The following is a 20,696-nucleotide window of genomic DNA, read 5'->3' on the forward strand; positions in this document are numbered from 1 at the left end:
GATAACTGGAGATCAGTCTTTCACTTACTTCTAGGACTTGGACTTTCACCATATCATATATATATATATATATATTTACAGTGCTGTGAAAAATATTTCTTTTGTTTTTGTGTATCTCTCATACTAAATAGTTTTTAAATACAACATAAAACTAAGGTAACCTGAGTAAACACACAGTACTGTTAAATAAGTTATCCAACAGCTATCACCAATGTGAAAAATGAATTGCCCCCTTAAACTTAAAATCTGGTTGTGCCACCTTTAGCAGCAATAACTGCAACCAAATACTTCCGATAACTGGAGATCAGTCTTTCACTTACTTCTAGGACTTGGACTTACTCCTATGCTTTGGATCATTGTCTTTCTGCGCTTGAGTTTCTTCTTACGGACTGAAGACCGAGAATCCTAATTTTCTTTTAGGATTTTCTGGTAGAGAGCAGAATTTCCTTCAATTATTGCAAGTTGCCCATACCCTGAAGCAGCAAAACATCCCCACACCATCACACTGCCACCAACATGCTTGACCGTAGGTATGATGTTCTTTTTGTGAATTATGTATTTGGTTTACGCCAAATGTAACGGGACCCCTGTCTTCCAAACAGTTCCACTTTCGACTCCTCAATCCATAGATCATTCTGCCAAAAGGTTTGAGGATCATCACACTGTGTTTTTGCAAAATATGGAGACAGTGGCTCTTGCTGTGGTTCTATGGCATCCCAAAGCCTTTGAAATAGCTTTGTAACCCTTCCCAGACTGATGTATTTCAATCACCTTCTTCTTCATCATTTCTGGAATTTCTTTCAGCTTTATCATAGTGTGTTACTGGGTAAGACCCTTTTAACCAACTTCATGCTGCTGAAAAATTCTGATCCGATTGAAAAGTGTTGATTTGATTGAACAGGGTTTGAAGTAATCAGGCCTGGTTGTGTCTAGTCCAGCAGAACCCCATTATGAATGCAGTTTCATAGACTTGGGGAATTAGTAACCACGGGGGCAAATACATTTTCAGACAGGCCCAGTTGGTACTGGATAACTTTTTTGCTTCAGTAAATAACTTTATCATTTAAAAACTGTATTTAATGGTTACTCAGGTTGCCTTTGTTTTATCTTAGATTTTGTTTTCATGTCTGAAACTATTTAGTATGAGATATACACAAAAACAGAAGAAATCAGGCAAAAACATTTTCACAGCACACATAAATAAACTCTTATAACTCAGTGATCTGTAAAGCTCAGTGTGTTTATTGAGAGTCGCGGTGTCTTTAAGAAGCCTGATGGCGGTCAGTGCTTCACTCGGGCGGGGCGGAAAGACTGGTGTGTGTGTGTGTGCGTGTGTGTATAACACCAGCAGCTGCTTTCTGATCCACACGGTAAGACCCGACTCGCCTTTGCTCATTTGTTTTAAAAATGAAGACTGTGGAGAAAAGTGTGAGGAGGTAGGATAACAAAATATACCTAAAGAACAGAAAGAAACATAATTTTTAAAAGCCACTTTATTAGTGTATGATGGATTAAACCTGTTGGTCGCGTGCTCTGAGGTGCATTCCTGTAAGGTAGGTGTGTGTGTGTGTGTGTGTGTGTGTGTGTGTGTGTGTGTGTGTTCATTTTTATAGTTGGTGTGCAAACCTTGTGTCTGAGTCTATAAGGTATGCTGGAAACATTGCGACTATGTGCAGAATTTATACATAACCCATATAACTGTACTGATGTAGCATACAAACCTAATCAGACATAGATTATAATAAATCATAAACGCATGAGTTTCATCATCATCATCATCATCAATATCATCATCATTGTCTACCTGCGTTTGTTGCTTCATATGGACGTGAAGGAGCTTTTCCATTTTTACTTTTAGTTTAGTTCTGTTTGAATTCTGAGCTTGTGCATAAAGATGGCTGTATGGAGAACGTATTGAAATAAGTAAATAAATAAACAAACAAATAAACTGACAAAACAGCTAAAGTGGTTGGAGAAAAGGCCACATGTTAATGTCACACACTCTCCTGTTTCAATAATATGAAGTACAAATTTTGAATTTTGACTTTGTGCATGAAGACGGCTAAATCGAGACACCTGGGATAGATAGATAGATAGATAGATAGACAGACAGACAGACAGATAGATAAACAAGCAATCCATAAGACGGTTCTGAAAACGGTAATACACAAAACACAACTGCAGTGGTTGTAGAAATGTTAATGTTACACACTTTTTGTATCAATATTAAAGGGTTTTATAAAAATAATAATAATAATAATCATCATCATCATCATCATCATAATATGCCACAAGAGGTTATTGGAAATGATAATAAAATATAACTCCATTCAAAGAGCTGTTAATGTTACATGCTTTTGGTTTCAGTATTGTGACGACCGAATTTGGATTTTTTTTTAATGTGGATTTTGAGTTTGTGCATGAGGACAGCTGTATACCTGTATAACACCTGAAATGAAACAGCAACAACAACAACAACAAGCAAGCAAGCAAACAACAACAACAACAACAACAATAATAAAAGTAATAATCATATGCCGCAGGACTGTATTGAAAATGGTAATAAAAAAACACAACTCTGGTGGTTGTAGAAAAAGCCCCACACTAAGGTTACACACTTTTTATTTCAGTATTATGAAGAACATGTATTATGCATGAGGACACCTGTATGGAAACACTGATATGGCAAACAATGATGATGATGATTATAATAATAATAATAGTAATAACAATAATAATATTTGCCTCACACCTCCAGGGTTGGGGTTGTTCATTCCCGCCACCGCCCTTTGTGCATGAAGCTTGCATGTTCTCCCCGTGCTTCAGGGGTTTCCTCCAGGTACTCCGGTTTCCTTCCCTAGTCCAAAGACATGTGCTATAGGCTGATTGGCATCTCTAAATTGGCCGTAGTGTGTGAATGGGTGTGTGAATGTGTGAAAGTGTATTGTGCCCTGTGGTGGGTTGGTACCCCATCCAGGGTGTCCCCTGCCTTGTGCCCTGAGTCCCCAGAGATAGGCGCCAGGCTCTCCATGACCATGTGAAAGATAAGCAGTACAGAAAATAGATGAATGGATGGTTAGTAATGATAATAATAATAATAATAATAATAATAATAATAATAAAACAAAACACAACTCCAGTAGCTGTAGAAAAGGCCCCCACATTAATGTTATGTGCTTTTTTTGTAATGTTATTATGAAGACAGGAAAGCGCCTGTAGTACCACAGCAGCCTCTCAGTCTCTCCCAGTGTGTATGTTTAACTCCTCTCTGTGTTTACCTTGTAGGTGTGTATGAATGTATATATACCGGAGTGGTGAGGATGAGGTCGGCTCTCCTCCTCCTCCTCCCTCTCTCCTCACTCTTCTCCCTCCTCCTGTTCTCCCACATCCCAATCATCTCGGCCTGTAACAAAGCTCTGTGCGCCAGTGACGTGAGCAAGTGCCTCCTACAGGTGAGCCGAGACCCAGCGTCATTTCCTTTCCTTCCCTCCACCTGCTTTTCATCTATAGTGCACTTGAGCGTAAAGAGACCTGCATGGAATTTTACAGATGAGTATATCTGACTTCCCGGAGGTGGTGTGCTGTTTTGACACAGGCCTGTTGTTCAGTATTACATGCGGTTGAAACATTTTTGTGTCTAAAAGTTGTTAATTTTACAGCAAATTGTTCATGTGTAAGGAGTTGTGCTGAAAAGAAACAAATATGAGGTTGTGGTATGACGCGTTACAGCCCTGAAGTTGATTATACCACAGCAATTGACCAACGATCACAATCTTTTTTTTATTTTATTAATTAAAGATTGATCATAGTTTTTATCACATTATAGCTACATGTACTGCAGTGTTGAACATCCATGAAGGTTAGTTCCTGTTATTAAGTTACAGCAGCTATAAACAGTCATTCCCTCACGTTCTCTTGAATTTATTGAGATGGATAAATGCAGCTTGTCATGTTACTGAGAAATCACAGTAGTCCAAGTGAGAAAAATCTCTCTCCCCTGTCAATCACAGCGACACTAGCCAATTACAGGTGTCTGTGAGCTCTTGTATGAGGAAGAGGACAGAGATCGAGTGTGTTACTATGCCCAGTGATGCAGCGTGAGAGAAAAGATGCATTTTGCTTGCTTTAGATGTCGCAGAGGAAGCATGTGTTTACCTTCACCCTCATTAGTTGGTTGCTGTCGTATGATAGGGGAGAGTTGGCTGCTGGGTGGAAATTGGAAAAGTGTAACGTTGTGAACCCTTAAGCTTTCCCATAGAGGGAAACCTTCTGACTGTTACAAAGTGTTGGCAGACACTGGAGTATGCATTTTTCTCTGTTAAAAAGCATATTTAAAAAAATCATTTATTATGTGTAGTTTCCACTATACAATTCCCTGTGAATTAGTTGTTACTATAGAATAATATAGGTATAATATTATCCAGGGGGGCACGGTGGCCTTCCTTGCAACTCCGGGGTTGGGGGTTTGAATCCCGCCTCTGCCCTGTGTGCGCAGAGTTTGTATGTTCTCACCATGCTTCAGTGGTTTCCTCTGGGTACTCTGGTTTCCTCCCCCAGGCCAAAGACCTGCTTTGTACTGTAGGCTGTTTGGCATTTCCAAATTGTCCGTAGTGTGTGAGTGTGTGCGATTGTGCACTGCGATGGATTGGCACCTCATCCAGGGTGTCCTCCGCATTGTGCCGCAAGTTCCCTGGGATAGGCTCCAGGCTCCCTCGTAACCCTGTGTAAGATAAGTGCTATAGAAAATGGATGAATGGATGGATGGATGGATGGATGGATGATGGATGGATGGACGATCCTGTGATTTGCCTGTTGTTGGAGTTGCACTATTATAGAAAATGAATCAACTCTGACCAATCAGAATTGAGTATCCCAATTTGCTGTGTTGTCTTATAAAGGTGTTTACAAAGATTTCTACATGTGTACAACAATTTCATTCAAAATATTAGTCTGCGTTACAAGTTTTTTTTTGAAAACTCATGTCATCCATCCATCCATTTTCTATACCGCTTATCCGACACAGGGTTGCAGGGGAACCTGGAGCCTATCCCAGGGAACATGGGGAACAATGCGGAGGACACCCTGGACGGGGTTCCAACCCATCACAGGGCACAATCACACACACACTCACACAAACAGCCTACAACACGTCTTTGGACTCGGGGAGGAAACTGGAGTACCCAGAGAAAACCCCAAAAAGCACAGGGAGAACATAAAAACTCCACGCACACAGGGCAGAGGCGGGATATGAACCCGCAACCCTGGAGGTGCGAGGCAAGTGTACTAACCACTATAGAAATGCAGGTTTTGCTCTTGGTTTGTGTCTTAGAACACAATGAATCCAATACTATAAATGTATTCCTTCTTTATCTGCGCTGCTTTCTATGTCAGTAGTTAGGCTGACAATGAGTAATGTTTTGAACATGAGTTTGTGTCAGGCTCTATGGGTGTGTGAAACTGAAATTATTTACTGGTGCTTTAAAGTGTACCATTTGTATCCATTTTTATTTTACAATGAATTACTTTTATTCATGTACTCTATTTTAACTGCGTGTTTGACATTTGTGTCTGATCCTTCATAGACACGGGAGGACATGATTCAGTATCAGCTGTGTGTGTGTGTGTGTGTGTGGCCATGTTGTGAAAGCTTTGTGAGTCAGATCTCAGTCGGGATGTTATGTTTATGGTGAGCATGTGTTTCTCCTAAAGTCGAGGGAGAGAGTGTGGGGGTGGGAGGCAGAAAAGTGGAAAGAGAGACAAAGTAAAGGACTGAGAAAACAACAAAGGGAAATGAAACCCAGAAAGAGACGGATAAAGGAGATGAGTGAGAAAGAACAGCAAACAAAAGAGAGGAGAACCAGAGACCGAAGGGAAATGTGAAACCGAGATGGTAAAATGGAGGGATGGAAAAAAGAAAAGAAATAGCAGATAGATATGGAAGAGGTTGAGAGAAGAATAGACGAAGCACATAGTCAAATAAAGCTTGTGCTTTGTAAGGCATTCATTTATTTCTTTTATCCCTCTCCAGTGCAGGGTTGTGACGTACTTCTTTATGGAATGCATTCTCTCTCTCTCTTTTTTCCCTCCACATTTCTTCACTATCAGACCTGTCTCTAATGTTCTCTTTAATCTTCCTGTGTGCTGAGTGAAGATTTATAACATGAAAGAGGGGTCAAGGATTTCTCATACCTTGCACTAACTACTACACCTGGATGGAAGCTGATTGTATATGTCAGTGTTGCTAGCTTTATTAACAGATGTCCATGTCGCGCCATCTACTTTTCTGGGAATATTTATTTCACATAGTAATAATGCGGGGCAATATGACCTAAGGCTGGGTGATGTAACAATATGATACTTATTTTGTGATGTACAGTGAGGGGAAATACTGTCCTGTCTGAAACTATTGGAACAGTAAGGCCAATTCTATTATCTTTGCTGTGGACTGAAGACATTTGGGTTTGAGATCAAAAAATGAATATGTGGAGAGAGTTTAGAATTTCAGCTTTTATTTCCTGGTATTTACATGTAGCTGTGTTAAAACGACATAGAACATAACACTTTTGTGTCCAGGAAAGATATTGGAACATGTGACTAACAGGTGTTTCTTATTACCAAGATGTTTCCTGTTAGATTGATTGTTTAAACAATAAATAGCTCTGAACATCTACTCTACTCATTTTACTCGTACTCCTCTGAGTTTTAGCCTTCAGTTTCACTCGTGAAGACTGCATTTGTTGTTAATAAAAGGATAAGCCAACATGCTATGGGAGAAAAGCAAACCATTTTGAAGCTGATAAAAGAGGAAAATCAATCAGGGGCATTGCACAAATATTGGGCATAGCCAATACAACACTTTGGAATGTCCTGAAAAAGAACAAAACCACTGGTGTACTGAGCAACAGACACAGAATGGGTTGGCTGTGAGAGAAAAACCCAATAATAACAGTCGGTGACATCACCAACAACCTCTACAGGGCAGGGGTGAATGTATCACAATCCAACATTCGAAGAAGACTTCGAGAGCAGAAATATAGAGGCCATACCACAAGATGCAAACCACTCATCAGCAGTAAGAATCAGAAAGCCAGATTTGAATTAGCAAAGAAATACAGAGCCAACACAACAAAGGACTTTATAAAGGGGAAAAAATGGAAGGTTTTACACTTTTTAGTCACCAGACCTTAACCCATTTGAGCAGCATTTCACCTCCTGAAGAAGAGACTGAAGGGAGAAAACTGCTGAAATGAACAACAACTGAAAGAGGCTGTGGTAAAAGCCTGGAAAAGCATCACAAAAGAAGAAAACAACAATTTGGTGATGTCAGTGATTGGAAGTGAGGGATTTGCAACCAAATATTAAGTGTTATTTACTTTAATTTACTTCAAGACTTCTCTGTTCCTATACTTTTGCTCACCTAAAAATTTAAGTGGTCTGATACAAAAGGTTCTATGTTTTGTGTTGTTTAACACATCTTGATGTAAATACCAGGAAATGAAAGCAGAAATTCTGATCTGTTGTCTCATGTCCATCTTTTGATCTCAAACCCAAATGTCTTTGGTGTATAGCGCAAACAACAAATAAATTGGCCTTGCCGTTCCAATATTTTCAGAAGGGACTGTATACACAAATAAAATTCTAGCATTTTAAAGTTTCGTTAGTCCAAAACTGAAATGCGTTAAGGTTAGCATTCAGAGATTTCAGTCCGACTGTGGTGCAGGACCCTCACAGACATATTGACCGTTTACATTTAAATACAAACTGAATAGATCAGGGTTATGCTCATTTCGCTACGGTATGTAGCTATCAAACAATTTAATCCAAACTTCACATTTACTGTGTGTGGAAATCATATAGTACTTAGCTAGCTTAGCTTAGTTTTTGAAATCTTATCCAGCATAATATTTGCAGAAAGCCTAATCAAGTTTGAAAAGTAAATAAAAATATCTCTATGTCATTTTGGTGAAATATTTTTATGTTTTCTAATTTGAGGTTTCGAACTTTGTTATAGACAGAAAACCCTTATTCTGGCCAAAACCCCATATTTTCCCCCTGAATTCAGCCTCAGCAACATCCGCTGGGTTTCCCAGACCTAATTCTAATTGAAGGTCTATTTGTGGTTACTCTGCTTCTTTTAAAATAGCACACCGCTAACAACTTCTCCAGTTATTGTGAGATTCAAGCAAGGTTTTACAAGCAGGTAGCGACCATGAGCATTTTATTCACGAGTCAGTCAAATTACACCTAAAGCCCTGAAAGTGGGTAATTGTGTTTTATAACAGCTGCAGTTCCTATACAATTCACTCAGCATAAGTCTGAATGCTCATTGTTTACCACACATACTGTAGACAACTTCAAGTATACTGATGGCCAGCCAAGCATATTTTTATCTCATTTAAAACACATGTTCATGTTCTGATTATGAAGGTTAGTGTCTGGGGAGGGAGCGATAAAACAAAAGAGTGGAAGGGACAGAGCAGAACAAACAGGTAATAAGGCTACAGAAGCACGTTACAGACTTCTAAACGTTTTGAATTTAACACAGAAAGAGGAGAGGGGGAAAAAAATGGTACAAAAACATTTGGTACAAAAATGCATCTTTCAAAAATTCCAAATGTTTTTTCTCGCCTAAAAATTGGGTGGTCTGATACAAAATGTGTTATGTTCTATGTCGGTTAACACATCTACATATAAATACTAGGAAATAAAAACTCTCTTGAAATTGTAAACTCTCTTCTTATATTCATCTTTTGATCTCAAACCCAAATATCTTCAGTCTGCAGCAAAATCAAACGAATTGGCCTTGCCGTTCTGATAGTTTTGGAGAGGACGGTACATACAAATGCAGAAAATATTTCCGTTTATGAGAAAGTCTGTAGTTTTCAGAACTGCAGTACTTTTCTGTGAAAGCGTGAAAGAGACTACCATTTTGTTTTCATCGAATGACCATTCAGTACTTATTAATTATTTAGTGCCAAACGATAGTGATGGGAAAATGTACAGTACATTAATTACAACTATGCGATGTTTATTTTTTGCAGGTCGATTTTAATGTTCAATATTTACAAACTAAAAACTAAAATAGAGTGCCTAAGACTTTTGCAAAGTACTCTATATATAAATGCTTAAAAAAATGTTCTCATGTGGCTTGCACCTGGTGTCATTATAAAAGACATTTCAAGCAACAAATAGCAATCATAGTGAAAGTGACGGAGTTTCCTAAAGTTCTCACGCACAACATTATTAAACAAAAATCAACAGAGCTATAGTGAATACTTTAAACATCCCTGTCATTACAGTTGGTTCAGTGATATGCAATGGAACGTTCATGGAACCACAAACTAATGGAAAGGACAGGTACGCCACTCAAAATTTCACTAAGCGCTCTTAGACTGATGATAAGGAAAGTAATAGAGAAGCTAGCAATCACTAGAAAAGAGTTGCAGGACGACCTGAAAGCAGCAGGAACAACAGTTACACAGAGAACAATAAGTTCTCACAATTTTATGTTCAGTTTTACAAATAAAATATTTACAGATTTCATATGTCATGTTTTTGCTAGACCGTTGTACGATTTATGAGCAAAAACAATAATGAATAATAATGATGGGAAAATGTATTTAACAGAAAATCACACAAAGTTCTTTAACAGTAAAAAGTATGAAATTTTATTATTAATATTGAACTTTAATATTAAACCTGCATGAATAAGTACTGCATGGCTGTTTGATTTAAAAAGGAATGAATTTATTGTTCATTTCCTCATCATTATTGCTTGCCATCAAATAAAACAAATGCTGGTCTGTGACTTTCGTACTGTACTGTGTGTATATATATATATATATATATATATATATATATATATATATATATATATATAGTAGAAAATGTAAAAACAATTCACCATAGCTGCATCCCAATTCACCTACTATCTGTCCTAATTAGTATCCGAGATTAGATTTAGTAATAATAATTAAATTAGATTAAAGTAAAATAACTTTGCTTGTATTCTCTCATTTATAAGTCACTTTGGATAAAAGCGTCTGCTAAATGAATAAATGTAAATGTAAATGTAATAAAGTCCTAAATCGTAGCATGTTGAAATGAATATCACAAAGGTTCCCGGATGGTCTACTATTTCCGGTCCATTTTCGAAGTGTGGCTCCGTGGACACTTTTTCAGCTAATATTGCCCACAACTCCTTGCATGAGGGAGGAGGAGTTATGTCATGGTTTGCTCCGCCAAATTCAACACGGAAACATGGCGGACAAGTGTAACATCAGCGATGCGTCTTCGGTATTAAGTGTAATAGTATAAATGATATAAGGAATAATGAATGAAGAAAAGGTGAAATGTAATGAGGAGTTTGTTTATGGTGACGGTGTGCGTAACTAGGCAACATGACGTATTAGTATGCCCCAGTACTTGCATACTCTTTTGATACACACTCAAACATATGTACTATGTCTTCACAAAAAGAGTAAATACTTATAGTGCATACTCTAAGTGATGGGAAAGGGGAGAAGTGTGAGCACAACTAAAGCTTTTTTGATAATAAAACACCATATACAACACCATATACCAAATACAATAAAATAATTGTATTTAAAACTAGTAGGTTAGATGAAAAAAAAAATTTAATCAAAAACTGCGCGTTCTTAAAGTGCTGAGTATCTAGTTTCATATGAGCCATTGACCATGACATCACAAATAAATTAAATACTGGACACAGGCATGCCAACACAGGATGAAATTCCATTTTTTGGCCTTTGGTAAAAACAGTGTCAGCCATGATATGGCGCCCCTGGAGCAGAGAGGGTTAAGGGCCTAGCGCAAGGGCCCAGTGGTGGCAGTTTGGCAGTGCTGGGGCTTAAACCCCCAACCTTCTGATCAGTAACCCAGAGCCTTAACCGTTGAGCAACCACTGTCCCGAGTAGGGCATCAAACAAGACAGTACTACACTCACTGAACGAGGGGAGGAGGAGTCAATGAGGAGTGGATTTTAAATCAGGAATGTCTGCAATAAGCACAGAAATGCATGAAGTGATTTCTTTGCCATTCTGCACACTACATGGTGTCCCAAAAGGTTCCATATTTAGGGGACTATGTTTGCCAGCACCACTTCGGGTGTGCCTTAGTCAGTGGATGTCCAATTCATGGACGTCCAATTCTCGGGTCGGTCCGCAACACTTCCAGTCTTTTTGAATTTGTTAATAAGTTTGTCAACAGAGTTGCGTGTGACGTGCGACAGCTTCCCGATCCAAGCCATAAGAATGATATTTCACTTCCAAAGCACTTTGTCCACGATCCCAAAAATAATAATAATTGCGCCAGATCGCGTTGAATTCTGAGCAAGTTCTGCTTCTGACATCTACGTTGACTTGATCCCTCCGCTTGATCTTGTACATGAATGGAACCTTCATTTCAAGGCGAAACAGCAAGGGCAAGTCAACGAGGGCATGTTAACAACAGTATTGAAAAGGAGCATTTCTCGACTCTTGTGCGCACACACACACACACACACACACACACACACACACACACATCTGGAAGCTACTTTCTTCTTGAACCACGTCTTTCTCCCTCTCTTTCAACCTGTAATTACCTATAAATATGTCCATGAATCTGCTCGCTTTCCTCACTGGGTCATTTTCAGATGCGTGATTGTTTTCTGTTTTCCATCATACGTGATTTTTGTGTAAAGAGCCTAGAGTTACACTGATATTTCCATTTCTCCATTTCTTCATTTTTTGCTGTTTCCGTCCCCACTACTCCTGTATTTATCCGTGTGTCTGACTATTCCAGACTTCCTTTGGATAGTTTTATTCATTCGTGGCAAGTCTTGGACATGCTGATGTTTGTCTTTCCTTTGAGCATGTAATTCCAAGTGAGTCAGACTGTATTTAACTGTGAGGACGGTCATATTGAAGGCTGTTCAGGATGCAACTATTACTCAGAAATCCTAAAACTGTTCTGGAGTGTTTGCATTTTATGTATATCACAGAAGCGCATCTTTGTATATGTATGTGTGTGTGTGTGTGTGTGTGTGTGTGTGTGTGTGTGCAGGGCCTGTGTCAGTGTCGGCCATCAGAAGGAAACTGCTCCTGCTGTAAAGAGTGTATGCTGTGTTTGAGCACACTATGGGAAGAGTGCTGTGACTGTGTGGGTGAGTCGATATTAATCAGTAATCAGTACACAGCAGAAGTTACAAATCCACCCTGAACGACTTGCACGTTAATCTTTATAATTAACGTGTGATCTTCGGTGGCGTCCAAGATTAAATTTGTAAAAAAAAAAATTAAGTTACTAAGTTAGCTTTTTTAGTTATGTCTTATTGACATATTTGTCTACTTTAACTTTTAATGGTTTCCAGCATTATCTACCGACAATGCCATTAGATCCCGCTGATCGTGTTACTAGTGAGACTGAGCCTAGCCTCGTCTCTACCTAAAGAGAGCGGTGCAGCATGACTTTAGTCATCTCCTTGTCATCTGTACACTCCGCTAAAACAGATCAACGCTTCAGTGTTTATGCGAATACCACCATCAATGTTTTCATGTTTGTCATCTCACAGATTGCTGACTCACTGAGCTGAGTCGCTGCCGTAACTCGGAGCAGCTCTGTTATACGTATAGCTGTACTCAGTGCTTGAAGTGGGAAAAAAAATGCCAGTAGTCCCCTTATTCACGTGTTGGAGTGTGTATTGGCCAGTATCAATTCAATTCAATTCAATTTTATTTGTATATATGTAAAACAAAGAAAGTAAATGTTCGATATTTTGAATATTTAATATTCAAGATTCTGGACTATTTCTAGGTCCCTATTTAATATAAGCCAATGTGTAATATTGACCATGTTAACTGCTTTGTAGAAAAGGTCAGATTTTCCTCATGTCTAATCTCTTCTATTGAAGCACGTGTTCAGATGACACTCCAATGGATTTGATCTAAAATGGATCATTGGGTTTTGCACAAACTTGCGGATTCCGTGCCGGCTCGAGTGCACGCTGTCATTAAAGCAAGAAACAAAAACGGGGACGTAAAACAAATACTTACAAATTATTAATATAATAATAATATAATAATATAGTTTGTAATGAAAATTGTATTTTTGGGGCACACGGTGGCTTAGTGTTTCGCCTCACACCTCCAGGGTTGGGGGTTCAATTCCCACCACAGGACACGCTGTATCTGCAGAGTTTGCATGTTATGCAACCGGATACCTCCAGGTACTCTGGTTTCCTCCCCCCAGCCCAAAGACATGCATGATAGACTGATTAGCATGTCCAAAGTGTATGAATGGGTGTTTGAAAGTTTATGTGATTGTGCCCTGCAATGGATCGGCACCCTGTCCAAAGGTGTACCCCACCTTGTGCCCCATGCTCCCTGGGATAGGCTCCAGGTTCCCCGTGACCCTGTAGGATAAGCGGTATAAAAAATGGATGGATGGATGGATGGATGGATGGTTGGATGGATATAAAATTGAACTAAATTAGAAACAAATGCAAAGTAGAAGCATTTTCACTAGCGCTCTCAGACTTTTGGACCCCACGGTACTTATGGAGCCCTGAAATAGGGAGTCATTACTTCTTTGCAAAGAAATTGCACTGAAATACAAAATTAAAACAATAAAAATGTGCCACTTTCCAGTAAATGCACTATGTATTAAACACGGCCCCATTTCTAGCACACACGCTAATTCCGTATGCGAGTGTGTTAGCTGATTTAGATGAGTGCTGGCTCGGACTCTGACAGGAAAGAGGGTGCGAGGTGAAACAAACCAGACACAACATCTCGTCATAACAGAGCAGTTTGACCCAAAATGACTTTTTCATCAGCCCCAGGTTTGGGAGCGCTCTCATGGTACAGGGACAAACGTAAATAAAAAAGTGATATACAATATTGGCAGTTAAAGTAAGTAGATTAGCTGATGCAGGTTCTAAATGTCTGTCTCTAAGTGTTTTTTTTGTTGTTTTTTTTTGTTTTTTTAAATGGCAAGCACCTCATGGTTTTGTATATAGTTTTGTAACTCACTCACTTACGTTTGGCCAGCTGATGCTTCTTCTATTAACACTCAAGTAGCAAGTAATAGCGGCAATAAACACTGTTCATGTAGACATTACTGGAGGTTAGAACATCGTGTGAGAACTGTAATGTTGAGAAATGTTAGACTAAAGACTAGTGAGAATGAACTACACTCTTCTGTTGGTTTTTGCACAGAAGGAAGAATACTAGTAAACAGGAACGCCTGTTATATGACCTAGCATGATGGCTAATCCTCTCTGATAAAAATACATCAGTATAAGTCTCATTTTTGGCGTCCATATCAGATTATTTGTTGGTAATAAATGTCTTTAAGCAAATTCTGACTAAACCAGTATAAAAAAGCCATGCTGGGGCTGATTTCTTTCTAGCCCAGACTGTAGATTAATGCAGTTGTGTCACACAGAGTAAAATGACAATAGCTCACATACATATCTTGCATGCATCTCTTATGTACATCTGGGTGACTAAAAGTGACCTCTGCTAAATGGCACATCAGAGCCATGTCACATGGACCTGTTTGTCTGGTTTCCAAGCTGTACTTTAAAATGTAGCATTTTCATGCAATGTTAGGACGTTTTCAGACCCGTGGATCTGTGCTTTATTCCGAAACGGGGTCTTAAATTATTACAATGTTTTATTTTCTCCTTGGCTCAGTTCGCTTTCACAAGGCAACATTTCAGAGCGTACCAAAATATTTTTATGCAAGTCACATGTGAGTAAACTGTCCTCTCATTGGTCAAGATTGATAGACAGCAGTTCCATGAACTTATTGTGGCTTTTTAGCTGTAATTTTAGCTGTAGTTATTATAATTGATCTCGTTTATATATTCCACGGAGCGATTAGAGCCCAGCTCCTTGAGACGCTCACTAAACACTTTGTAAATCTCTGCATTTATGAAAAGTGTTCAGAAATATGTTGGTCAGACCAAATTTCCTTGAGGAGTTTTACTTCGTATTTGGTCCAATACGAGCCGATAGCTAAACAAATACGCTTTTTACATAACGCATTTCCCCTTATGCATCGCTATAGAGGTTGCTTTGTTGGTCCGTTGGGTCGGATTGCTTTCTCACCACATGCGAACCGCTCCAGAGTTCGTTTGCAATTGGGACGAGACCACCTCGTTTAGGTGGTCTCCACCCGATTATATTGGCACGGGACCAGTGTGCGATCGCTGTGTTCAGATATTTCTAAACCAACCGAACCTAGAAAACACGCCAGGTTCCAAAATAAATGCTCCAAACTAGCCAGGTGTGAAAGTGCTCTTAAACAAACTTATGAGCTCTGATTCTCTTTAAAACGTTCTGCTGTCGTCGTGATTGGTGTCATGAGCTGCGTCTCAAATCGAAAACTCCAAACTTACTTGCAAAAATATTGACTAAATCTAGAAACCCAAGAAGACTGGTACTCAAGACTGACTTCTGGGGAGGCTTTTAAAACTCAAACACTATCTGTAGTAGGAAAACCGGTTAGCAGGGGGCGCTAAACATTCAAACTGTTGCTTTAAGGACATTTTTATGATGGATAAAATATACAGTAGGGTCGGACTATTTTGTGCTGTGTACTGTTCCTTTCGTTGCTATTTCATATAAATATGAAATGTATCTAAATACCCTATCAACACCACTTTTGTTTAATTTGTGTTTACATTATTGCCCAAAAACCATATGTGGTGTTACCATATGTGTTGCTTAGTGATTCATAAGCAATGTGTTGGATTGTCGAAGGCATGTGTAACCCGAGGAACTACAGTGAGACCCCACCCACTTCCAAAAGCACAGTCGAGGACCTCCATGCGCCGATCCCATCACTCTTCAGGGCCCTCACTGATGGAGACACTCCTATCAACATGATGGTGGTGTCATTCCCCGTGGCTGACGAGCTCTCACACCACGAGAACCTCGTGTCCTTCCTGGAGTCTCTGGAGCAAGAGCATCAAAATGTCTCTCTGCCTGGGACAAGCATCCATGATACCTATGAGAAAGGTACCAGAATGAATAAAATGTCTGAATTTATATATATATATATATATATATATATGTATATAACCATGCAAAAGCATGATGTTTTCCCATTAGTTTTAGTCATAGTCACCACAGAATAAAGACAAACTAAGCAGCTTTGTCATGTGATTTATTCCACTTTAGATTTCTATTACAGCTCTCTCTTCTGCTTCCGTTGTTTCTTACTTGTTTCGTACTTGTTTTCTTGCTCATGACTGAACTCTGTGTCCGTCTAATTTGTGAGTTATTTTTTCTCTTATTTTTTTCTCTTCTCATGTTTTTTTCTTTATTTTTTATTTTTTTAATTCTTTCTTTGTCTTGTCTTTTATTTATATTTCTACCTCTGTTTTACTATTACTGCTATTACTATTTTTAAATAATTTTATCTTTATCTCATATTTAATCTTTTCTTCTCATATATTCGTTCTCTTCTCTATTTATTTATTCTTTTCTTTTGTTCTTTTATTTTGTCATTTATTTTGTTATTTTCTTCTCTTCTCCTCTGATGTTTTTTCTTTATACTTTTAAAAAATTATTTCCTTCTCATCTTTTGTTTTTATTTCTACCTCTGTTTTATTATTACTGCTAATACTGCTATTATTTTTTATCTCTTATTCTTTTCTTCTCATTTATTCTTTCTCTTCTTTTCTTATTTCTACTCTTCTTTTCTTTCTCCCATTGTTTCTTCTCGTATTATTTGCTTTCTTCTTTTCATTTATTCTTTTCTTTTCTTTTGTTATTTATTCCATTATTTTTTTCTCTTCTCTTCTCTTCTGGTTTTCTTTTTATTAACTACTTCCCCTTGTTCTTTCCTCCTGTCTGACAGATAACCTGTGCACGGTGGTGTATTTTGACGAGTGTGTGTCTATCCGCCAGTGTAAACAGTATTGTGAGTCGATGGGAGCATCGAAGTACCGCTGGTTCCACAATGCTTGCTGTGAGTGCATCGGGCCTGAGTGTGTGGACTACGGCAGCAAAGCGGTCAAATGCATGAACTGTCTCTTCTGAGAGTGCTGACACCCATACACACACGCACACTCTCTCTCTCGCTCTCATACACACACACACACATGGGATTGTGTTTCAGTACCTTATGGTCTATTAATATCATATTCTGTCTTTTATTGCTGATCATGTGTAATATGATTTTAGTTTTCTTTGCAAAACAATTGGTACGCTACATCTTTACTGACATTGTATGTTATTATTAATTTTCTGTTCTGTTCACAAATTGCAGTTTTTCTCAATTGCAAAGACACATTTCTTGAGCTCTTCACCAACTTTAAACACAAAGCCACATTCACAAAACTCTTCTAGCAATATCAAACAATGCTTTCAGATCATGCACACAGCCCGACAATATATAAACACTACAGAGCATTCATTAGACACTGCATCAAAAAAATGAAGAACACAGCAACCAGAGCATGTAGTTACAGAAAACAAAAGGTTATTGTATATAATACAGGCATTTTGCAAATGCAGATGTTCAGTGTTGTACGGCCCAAGTGTTACATGATGGTGGAGAACCCCACGATTACTTAGTGCTGTGCAAATGGTGGCATTTCCACCATGCTGGCCAAGGACTTCCACAATGGCACATAGGCTGATTATGTTCCTGCCTCTCCTTCTCCATTGTTGATGTCAACATTCAATGCGCCTGTGCACTCTGAGCTGTCTTATATTTTGTGGTTTGAGCACATCATTAGAAACAAGTGTGAACAATTTTGAGTTCTTGTGTGGTACTGATGATGACTGAGTTGTAGTTTTGCTGCTCTTTTTTTTGCATTACCAAGTGCACCACAGTGCAAAATGTGTTTTAGTGAGTGAGAATGTGCTCAGAGTTTTGCAAAAAGGTGTCTAACTCCCTGAACTTGTTTAAGGTTTCGCCAAAAGAGCAATTGATTTGACAAATGGGTTTAGGCTACTGAGCATTTGGTTCAGAAAATCAGGTTTAGTGTTTTAGAAATTGAGAAAACTTGTAAGGTGTGCTTAACCCTTTCCTGTCTGTGCAGTGTGTATCATCTAGAGTTAGTCACTAGATGGCACTCTCTTGCAAAAAGTTCTTTTTTGTTTGATCACATAGCTGAGATGAAGTGTATATACCATTAACCATTAATGCAGGAGAAGCAGTGGTTTGAAATCATATAGAAGTATTGTTATTTATATATAGTATCAATCCTTTGTTCAAATAAACCTATGCCACAAGAAGTCTATACCACATAGAGTATATCTACATGCTTTCAGAGAGCTGTACAGGTTGCATTATGGTTCCCGTAACTGACATTATTTAACACATTAGTTAACATGAACAAACCATGAACTTCAGCATTAATGCACCTTAACTAACATTAACAACTTAACTAACGCTTATATTCATCGATTGATTAATAATAAACCAAATAATCCAAAATATGAACTAATGTTCATACCATCAGTGAATAAAATGATACCCACCATGAGCAGTATGAACAACACCTTAATGAACAGATCAGACTAAATTTCAAGTTTCGATATGTACTGTATACACCTAGAGTTTACAAAGTTCTCATTGTAGTAAATATGCTATAGCATAAATTAGCTAGGTGCTAATTTATTTTTATTCATGGATTGACGAGTTGACATATTAGCCAATACCGGTGTATTTCATTAACATTTAAACAAACGTCAGTCTCAGACTAAATACGTGTGTTCATACTGCAATTCTCAAATCTGATTGATCAGAAGGTGTTGATTAATTTGCTATAACAGCAGCTCTGGCAGTCGTTATAGCTGCAGGACATATCACATGTTTCTATTAATGCGCTCGTTCAAATATGTTTCCTGTTTCTGCGGTATAATAACAACTTGTTCAAACTGACTTGTATAGCAAATGCTCCACATAAGCCAGATTTTTTTTTTTAAGTGTTGTTATTTACCAAAGAAAATGACTGCTATGGTGAAGCTTTCTTTGAGGATGAATTATGAAACAAGTCTCCAGTGCCAGTGCTTTCAGTAGCAGTCAGTAAGTTGTCCACCAGGAAAGTCTTCAGATTATTTAGCACTTTTGACTTATTAAAGCATTAAATGTAACAATTCATGGTTAAGCGTACAGCATATTGTTCATTAAAAATGAAAACAAAAAACTTAAACATGGATATGCTGTTATTGGAAAACATAAACCTGTCCTTGATTATTTTCCTAAAACAGCATGCCTGTGATGTGTTTTATTCCTATATACATTCTAAACATTCCTTATGGTTTATTAAAGCTGAATTTCATCATTTCTTAACTAATGCAATAAATATGTTAATAACCAGGAATCTTAATGTACAGAGTTTTCAATGTATTCTTGTTTTGGAGATACAGTTGAGGTCATAAATATATACACCGTGCAGAATCTGCAAAATGTTTTTACATATAGTCCACAAGACACAGTAATAACTGAATTTACACAAATGAACCAGTTCAAAAGTTTACACACGCTTTATTCTTAATACTGTGTCACTGTTGTTACCTGGACGATCAACGACTGATCAAATGGCAGTAATAAATGGGAAAAAAAAGAGATCTTTAAATAATAATAACATTTTATACAAATCATCCTGTTCAAAAGTTTACATCCCTCCAGCTCTTAATGTATCATATTGCCTTCTTAAGTATCAGTGAATGTTTGAGTCCCTCAGTTACCCTTAGTGTGAAAAGATGGATCTCAATATCATATATTCGCTGTTGGAAAGGGGTCAAATATGCAGAAGATGCTGGAAAAGCAAAGAATGTGCAGGACCTGGACAATTTTTTTGAAGAACAGTGGGCAGTTTAACTGCTCAGGGCAAATAAGGGACTCATGAACAACGTTAACAAAACATAAACACAGGTAACGACACACAGTATTAAGAATAAAGCGTGTGTAAACTTTTGAACTGGTTGATTTGTGTAAATTCCGTTATTATTGTGTCTTGTGGACTATATGTTATGTGAAATAGCTTATTCATGACCTTATGGCCTTAACTGTAATTTTGATAATGAGAAAATACAGGCAGTATTTACAATTGACTGATTTAGCAAAAATAAACTGGTAGATCTTTCTGAATTTCAACGTCACCAATAAACCATGCACCATTCTCATTTCAGTGTGCTCCATTTACATTACCTGACATCAGTAATGATTCATTAGCTTAAAATTTTGCATTGGGAATGAGAGACCATTAGAACAGGTTAATCTGTAGAGAGGGTGTGTTGGCCACACAGGTGTGTTATTACAGTCATGAATGAAAGGAAGAAAAGGGCACGTTTGCGTCATTTTAAAGCTATTCATCTTTCTGTCAGACGCTGAATACAGCCAGGTGCAAATTCATACAGTGTACTGAGACCACACCCACATACACTCCAACCTGCAGCTGTGTGTGTGTGTGTGTGTGTGTGTGTGTGTGTGTGTGCTTCTTACTCAAAAATCACAATGTCCATGTGATATGGGACCTCTACACGAGAGTGGTTTCTCTGCTCAATTCTAGGATCAGATGATTTGAGGATGAAGGGTACAGAACTGGAAACATTAAAATGATTCAGTAAACACATACAGACAGATTAAATGACACATCAAACAAATATAGACAGATTACATTGAATGAGCACATTTATAGACAGGTTAAATGATTCAGAAAACAAATA

At 38.1% G+C, this 20,696-nt stretch overlaps 1 protein-coding gene across 2 annotated transcripts; it reads left to right on the plus strand.

Annotated features, from left to right (window-relative positions):
• Positions 1 to 1,294: 1,294 nt before the first annotated feature.
• twsg1a (twisted gastrulation BMP signaling modulator 1a) lies at positions 1,295 to 19,348 on the plus strand. 2 transcript variants are annotated; one of them, XM_053651688.1, is made up of 5 exons: positions 1,295 to 1,370; positions 3,286 to 3,452; positions 12,067 to 12,166; positions 15,771 to 16,028; positions 16,873 to 19,348. In XM_053651688.1, the coding sequence occupies exons 2-5, from the start codon at positions 3,321 to 3,323 to the stop codon at positions 17,052 to 17,054; spliced, it is 672 nt and encodes a 223-aa protein (XP_053507663.1). In that variant the 5' UTR covers positions 1,295 to 1,370; positions 3,286 to 3,320; the 3' UTR covers positions 17,055 to 19,348. The 2 variants fall into 2 exon arrangements, with proteins under 2 accessions (XP_053507663.1, XP_053507662.1); XM_053651687.1 differs by lacking the exon at positions 1,295 to 1,370 and adding an exon at positions 1,381 to 1,553.
• Positions 19,349 to 20,696: the final 1,348 nt, after the last annotated feature.

This window comes from Ictalurus furcatus, chromosome 20 (genome assembly GCF_023375685.1).
Source record: "Ictalurus furcatus strain D&B chromosome 20, Billie_1.0, whole genome shotgun sequence".
Taxonomy (NCBI): domain Eukaryota; kingdom Metazoa; phylum Chordata; class Actinopteri; order Siluriformes; family Ictaluridae; genus Ictalurus; species Ictalurus furcatus.

Coding starts and splice junctions, on each gene's coding strand:
- twsg1a (XM_053651688.1), top strand. CDS start 3,321: ATGAGGTCGGCTCTCCTCCTCCTCCTCCCTCTCTCCTCACTCTTCTCC. Junction 3,453..12,066: donor TGAGCAAGTGCCTCCTACAG/GTGAGCCGAGAC, acceptor GTGTGTGTGCAG/GGCCTGTGTCAGTGTCGGCC. Junction 12,167..15,770: donor AGAGTGCTGTGACTGTGTGG/GTGAGTCGATAT, acceptor GGATTGTCGAAG/GCATGTGTAACCCGAGGAAC.